General features: G+C 28.1%; 1 protein-coding gene across 1 annotated transcript; it reads right to left on the reverse strand.

Annotated features, from left to right (window-relative positions):
• Window positions 1-3,873: 3,873 nt before the first annotated feature.
• LOC119682490 (glutathione S-transferase 1-like) lies at window positions 3,874-4,627 on the reverse strand. The gene has a single exon (XM_038095941.1). The coding sequence runs from the start codon at window positions 4,592-4,594 to the stop codon at window positions 3,923-3,925; it is 672 nt and encodes a 223-aa protein (XP_037951869.1). The 5' UTR covers window positions 4,595-4,627; the 3' UTR covers window positions 3,874-3,922.
• Window positions 4,628-7,239: the final 2,612 nt, after the last annotated feature.

The following is a 7,239-nucleotide window of genomic DNA, read 5'->3' on the forward strand; positions in this document are numbered from 1 at the left end:
TGAAACTTAATTTTGACTATTCGTTGCATCTTTATTTTCGATATATTAAATTAAGTAGTCATTTATTTTCCACTGTCGTGCGAATTTTGGTTAATTTGAGCCCTAACTGTCAGAAAGGGTAAAGGCCGTACAGAAACATTTTTACCTGGTAGCTACCGTAGTACATTGCAGTAATGTTAGTCCAGCTTAATGATGCTATAGTTTGAATACATTTATAAAGTAAAATAAAAAAAGCTTTTTAGAACTATATACATTACACATATGTCAAGACAAAGTTCGCCAGGTTCGGTTTGTACTGACAACACCCTACACAAAAACAATGAAATAATTCCGATAAATAAATTTGTGAGCAAAGCTTTTTTGTTTTTAAACAAAAGTATATCTGTATCTGTAGATACTCATATCTCTAGGCTTAAAAAAAAACTTGCAATGATGACTCGGCAGAAATGTTTATTATTATAATTTCGATAAAACAAAGCGGAGGCAGTGTGTTCATTTTATGTATAATAGAAGCTTAACAACATTATTCAATAAGAAAAAAATTCATTTTAATGACAATAACCAAATAAATGTGTAGTGCAAATTTAGGCAATTAAGATAAATATTTGTTTAAGGGGGCAGAGAATAAATTCCATTAAATTCATCTAATTTTAACTCGATAGTTTCTATTCATATATATATACATTGGTTTATAGAATTGTGTATTATTAAATATTAAATAGAATTTTCCTTCAGGTAATTAAGTTCCTAGTAAGACAACAGTAGCATAAAATATAAAAAAGTGTTGTTAATGGTCAAACTATGTATGATTAATTGTCCTACTCTAGATACAGATACTAATGTACATTTATTTGTTTAACCTATAATTCAACTAACATTTTTAATGGAAGAATGTAATTTAACCAGAGCACCCTTTTCGAAATAACACATTTAGGTCGTAGATTTATAAATGCTGTTAAAATACATTGATTGCGTTTCTTCGATAAGCTTATTCCAATGTACTCGTATCTTGCATTTAATATTTGAAAACAGTTGATATATATATATAAAATAAAGTCAAATTTAACGTCAATTATTTTATATCGATTTTATGAAAAAATTTTTTTATGAAGTCATTGAATCCATTAGAATTCATATTGTTGGTAGCGATGTAGAAGCTTAAAGTGGTAAGTCAGGAACTTCTGACCAAGAAAGACTGCACAAGGTAGGCTAACCTGAAAAAAGAACAAAATGATAGAGGTTTACATATTCTAAATTATTTTTAAAAAGGTTTTTTGAACAGTAGTGAACTACAACAACAAATATTTATTTTATATAGATAAGTAATTTGACAGACACGACAGGGTATCGAGTTGCCAACAATAATCCATCATCACGGCCTGAAAATAATAGTCATTTATATCTTAATAATTTTTTTTGAGACTGCAAGTACCAGGAATTGAACTCGGGTCCCGCCAAATTTGAAGCTCAGAGTCAGAGCACTTTAACCAACTAACCCAAAATTATTTTTGGAATTTGTTTTAAATATACTTATCTGGTTGTTACGAATTTACATGTTATTACATCAAAAGATTCTTGTATCATCCCGTCTTTGTTTGTTTCTACAATAATAATAGCTTCTACTGAATAATTAATTCAGTGCTGGTAAAAAATCTATCGAAATGATCAAAAAAGTGTTTTAAGCTACTCCAATATTTCACCACTATAATCTAATTGTAACCATATAATAAAATAGAAATGTTTTTTAAATCAAAAATTGGAAAGATATTATTTAAGATATACATAAATGTGTCATTTCCATATTAGGTACTTATGAACCCATTATCATTTAATATAAGCGCGATATTCGTTCATAAGAAATGTTATTTTTAATATATTTTTATAATTAATTTATTTCAAAATTTAGTTCAATTGTGATTTTTACAAAAAAAGATAGATTTTTTTCAGAAAGTGTTAAATATTTAGTATCTAAACTTTTAGTTTTATTAACAAATTAACATATTTTTATGAATTTAAAAATAATAACACTCAGTCTCTATATTCGCAGAATAGAATAGTGCGAGATCCAAAGCTGATAAATGGTAACTGATCACCACTCGAAAATATCGCTTTCTATTATGAAATGTTATTGGAGTTAGTGTAAGAAAATGTTAAGTGAATATTTAGAAAAAGTAATCGGTTATTAGATTTAAATTTTATCAACTTTTTAATTCTTTTCTATCGATATTTGAACTATCGATATTTTTACTATGTATCGATGTTGTCAAGGAATTTTCAATAATGAATAAAATCATTTTTTAAAATTTATTAATATTTATAATAAATAAATATATAAGAATATTATTTTTAGAGTTTAATAAAATTTTGAGCACCTTTCCTTAGCTATTCTATTAAAAAATTTGAAGTTCTTTGACTTGTTATTCATATATTAGTTACAGACTTTTTATTTGAGATATTTATTGTTGTTACTTTATTTTAAAATGGGTTATTTAACGTCTATATAGTAAAATATACAAAAAACCAAAAAATTAATATATATCTTTAATTATAAACATCGTCACCTGTCTTAATATACTGTATATAACATTTGATTATTTAATTTGCTTTATTTTATTAATAAATAAAAGCCCTTTTTTTCTATAATTAAAGTGAGCTTATACAAAAATAACTAATAATTTCTTTTCATTTCATCGAGATCAGAATTTTATAACTTTAAATATTCTTCCATAAACACTTTCTTAAAAGGTACACCCAGTAGTATCTTTGTCTAATATGCAGTTTCAGAATTTAAATGTACTTTACTTTCTATTAAAGCTTCTTATAGAGATTTAAAAAATACTATTGATGAAGAAAACAGTGATATTGAATGTTCTTCTATATTCTATAAACACTTTCTTAGAAGGTTAACTCAAAGTAGTATCTTTGTCTGATATGTAGTTTCAGAACTCAAATGTACTTTCCGTTAAAGCTTCTTATAGGGATTCAGTATAAGTACTACTGATGAAGAAATCTTGTACTGAAATTCAAAATAAGTAATTTTTTTAAATAAGAAACCCATTCTAAACAAAAAGCACTTGCGATATATATATACCAATTTTGCCATGTAGTGTCCTAAAATTTGCACATTAATGTCTCTTATCAAAGAAATATTTTATATGCAAATAATAAATATATATCGTTCTTTCTTTTATGCCTCCATTAGCAACTTTATACTTTACCTAATAGGTTTATAATATAACTGACTAACTTACGACTGTAGATATATTAATTAAAAATAAGAAAAGTGGTTGTAATTCAAAAACATAATTTCTCCTACATAAGCATATGCAGATAATAGATAGGGTCGAATCTAAGATTTACTCTCATTAATATGTATTACATTTTACAGATAGGTGAGGTTGGAGTGACGGTTTTTTGAACCAAGGTCCACTTAAGCGCAAATAATGGCCGGTTATGATAATACAAATGACTTACGTCAAACTAAAATAAAATTAATTTTCAAATAAAGAAGTCTATCTATTTCTTGAATATGTTAGGCAATAACAATAATACCTAGCGATTAAATATCGATATCATTAGATTAGATGAAATTAAAATATATAAATTTATTATCCGTGAAATACACACTGTGAAATGCAATAACTCAGCACTTTCTTCTTATCATCTTTCTTCTTATAATTATAACTATATGTTTTATACTGATTTATATAAAATAACCAAATAATTCAGATTGAAACTATCTTATCATTGTCATTTCTTATGTATGCAAACAACTTAAAACACCTTATAGAGTTCATTTAATTAAATTTGTTAGTTAGTTTTTATTTACTAGCACATCATCGCATTTAATCATTAGTTTTACATCAACATTATTTTATCTTATCATTATGTTAAATATACTTTAATTAAATATTTTTAAAAATCAATTTAAATCAGCTAATTTAGCCTGTATTCTCTCGACAATCGCTTGTATGCCAACAGCGCTAACTTCTTCATAATATGGCAACTCTTTCATACGCTCAAACCATGCAGCCAATTTTGGAGTTTTACTTACGTCCACTGGTGATATCGGTGCCAGTGATGATACCGACGATACAATACTGAAATCAGCGATTGTCAATTTATTTCCGGCAAAGTATTCGTGATCACCGAAAAATTTTTCCAGTGTTTCGTATGCCTCATTAATAGCTTTTATACGTTCAGCCACTACCTCCTTAGTGGGCGTGCCGTGGAATACAACAGCAACTAGCTGTCGAATACATGCAGTGAAAAGAACACCATTTTCAAAATGTAAGCGTTGATCCACTACGGCACGTTCATAGAAATCTTTCGGATACAAAGAATCATCTTTAGCGTATTTTCGTACTAAATATGCGATAATGGCGTGCGAGTCCCATATACATTTTCCATCATCCTCAAGAAGTGGCATAGTGTGTTGTGGATTTTTCTGCAAATATTCTGGTTGCAAGTGCTCACCAGCAGCTACGTTGATTTCCTTGAATTCATAGTCTAGTTCTAGAGCCTTTAGTGTGAGGAGTACGGCACGCACCGGTGGACTCATATAGACACCATAAAGTATTAATTTCGAGCTCATTTTACTTGTAATAAAATTTAATTTTCACTTGCAGCGAACTAACTTATTTCTAAAATAAATTATATGGTAATTGTTTATTTTATACTCAGTCGTAAGCTTTTTGTGAAACCATTTTTATTGGAGCTTTAATTATTATTCTCTTGTGAAAATTGTTTAATAATAGAATTTTTCGTGTACAAATATTCGCTGTCATGGCACGAGATGTGGAGTACGATAGACCAAAATATATGTAGTTACTTACGCACGTAGTTACTGGTCGTTCCCCACTAACAGTTTTCGCAGTGTCTGATTTTCTCCACACAGTAGAGCTTTACGATTTTTATCTACCAAATATATGCGGGAAGCTACATTTATTTGACTATTAGTCTTTAATTAGTATTTCTACAAAATATTAAACAATTTCTTATGGTATTACTCATTCTGACACCTTTTTATGTTTACTTATAACAAATTTATTGACGGGCTATAAAATTTATCAATATATATAATCTCAACTGTCATGTGAATAACTCGATAATTATATACAGATTAAAGATGTGTAAACAGTGACAATTGATTTTGTGAATTGTCAGATATCGAGAGAAGTTTTCAGTTTAAAACACTTATGTATAATTGTTATTAGATTAATTAATATCTATAAAAAGCAGCTGGGTTCTACAACTTTGGTTCCTATATTTTATAGATTTTTATTACACGAAAACTCTACCATTTTCTATTCGAAATTGATATCTTGCCATATTACATAAAATTCTTTATTAAACGACAAATCTACCTAAATCTAATACTATTAAATATCAACTTAAAATGGAACGACACTTATAATTATTTAGATGTAATACTACACAAACGCTTCACTTGGTAAGCTTCCTGTCAAAAATACTCTCAAATCTATATTAGCTTATATACTAACTTTCATAAGAAATAAGTTAATGACTTATAGTCATTTTGACTATAAGTTAACAAGTTATCCTCTTTTATCTATTTTTTCGTTTGTTACGGTAAGGCATGTGAAACCCATCTTACCAACTAAAATATCATACTTCTTCATCAGGGAGACCTTCCTGGGACCTTCGAGAATGTTTCTGCTTTTTCTTGGTTTCTTGTCATCTTCTTTGTTTGCTAATACCAAGCATCCAGACTTCCGCATCATCTTTGCTTACTCACGCTCTTCTTCTTTAGGAAATAACTTTTTGGTTCTTATGACGTGCTCAGCGAATCTCGGTAGAGCGTTCCAAGCATCTTTGGTTTGTAGCAGTTTATTTACAATATTTTTTACGTATATACATTCGCCGACATTACCTTCTACCGCAGACCTTTCATTGTCTGCTAATTTACAAATAAATCATAAAGAGAAAGAGATGGCTCTTTCAAAAGTAACGCGAGTAATGAAAGAAAGAATAAAAGTGAGGAATGCATTAAAGTGAATAGTCAAATTCCAATGGTATGTTAGACAATAGGATATTCATAGAGACAATTAAAAAATATTAAAATCTACACATCTCGAGTAAGACATATATTATATATACAAGTGCCCACCCACAGAAAAGATTGAAAGATCTGAAGCAATTAAACTAACATATAAAGGAACTAACATATACTATTTTTTTTATAAAAAAATTGTCTTGTAATTTATGTAAGAGTATAAATAAATTTTATTCTGTGGTATTGCACTGATATAATAATGGATTCATAATATTGTATAGGCTCAAGTATAACCAGAACCGAATATTTATAGTATGTACTTTGATTTTCCTATGTTAGGCATTGTGCTTAGTTAAAGCAACTAGTAGATATTATTATACCTCTGAACCGAATGTGTTAGTCAACATTTTTATTCAATTATTGTAGAATATTGTTTTTATAAGTCAATAGATGTTCCTTTATTTTTAGAATAAAGTATATAGTATAAATTTTGAAATTAAAAACGTTTTGCACTAAAACAGATTTTCTATGAATTATTATGGAAAATAAATGTGGTTTCTGCTATTAAAGTATAAAATTACATTTTATTATTTTTTATTACATAATTATTAATAAAAGTTTTTTCTGTTTATATCTTGGCTCCTGAGTTCTTTGTGTTCTATTTTAATCTATTTTACTTCACAGTATTTCTTAGATTTATATTACTGAACATTCATAACGAATTTAAGCTTATATATGCCACTGAAAAATATGCTTATCTAAAGAAAGGTATTATTTCGAGAGATTATAAAAGTCTATTAAACTAATAAAAATGACCGAAATACAGGTCTTAGAGATTATATGTCACACTATAGAGATGATAAAAAACTAGCTATATTGTACATAAATATTTGGCTATGTTAACAAAAAGAGTACCAATTTTATTCCTATTCAATCAAACACAGTCACCGTAGGAGGCCCTGAGTGCAGTCATATACCAAAAGGAAAAGCTTGAAGACTTAACACTCCCTCTGAAATGTAGGGAGTACCAGTCACACAACAAGCATTGATAAATCATATTCTGCCATTAAAAATAATAAATACAATATGAAATATAATTGGTTAATGATAAACTTATAGTGCTTGCTATATCCTCAGGACTTTACTTTTGGAACGGATTAAGCGGATTTCAATCAAAACCCTGTGTTCTGTAGTTCTAGCACACATGCATCATGCTATCAGGG

This window comes from Teleopsis dalmanni, chromosome 2 (genome assembly GCF_002237135.1).
Source record: "Teleopsis dalmanni isolate 2A chromosome 2, ASM223713v2, whole genome shotgun sequence".
Classification (NCBI taxonomy): Eukaryota; Metazoa; Arthropoda; class Insecta; order Diptera; family Diopsidae; genus Teleopsis; species Teleopsis dalmanni.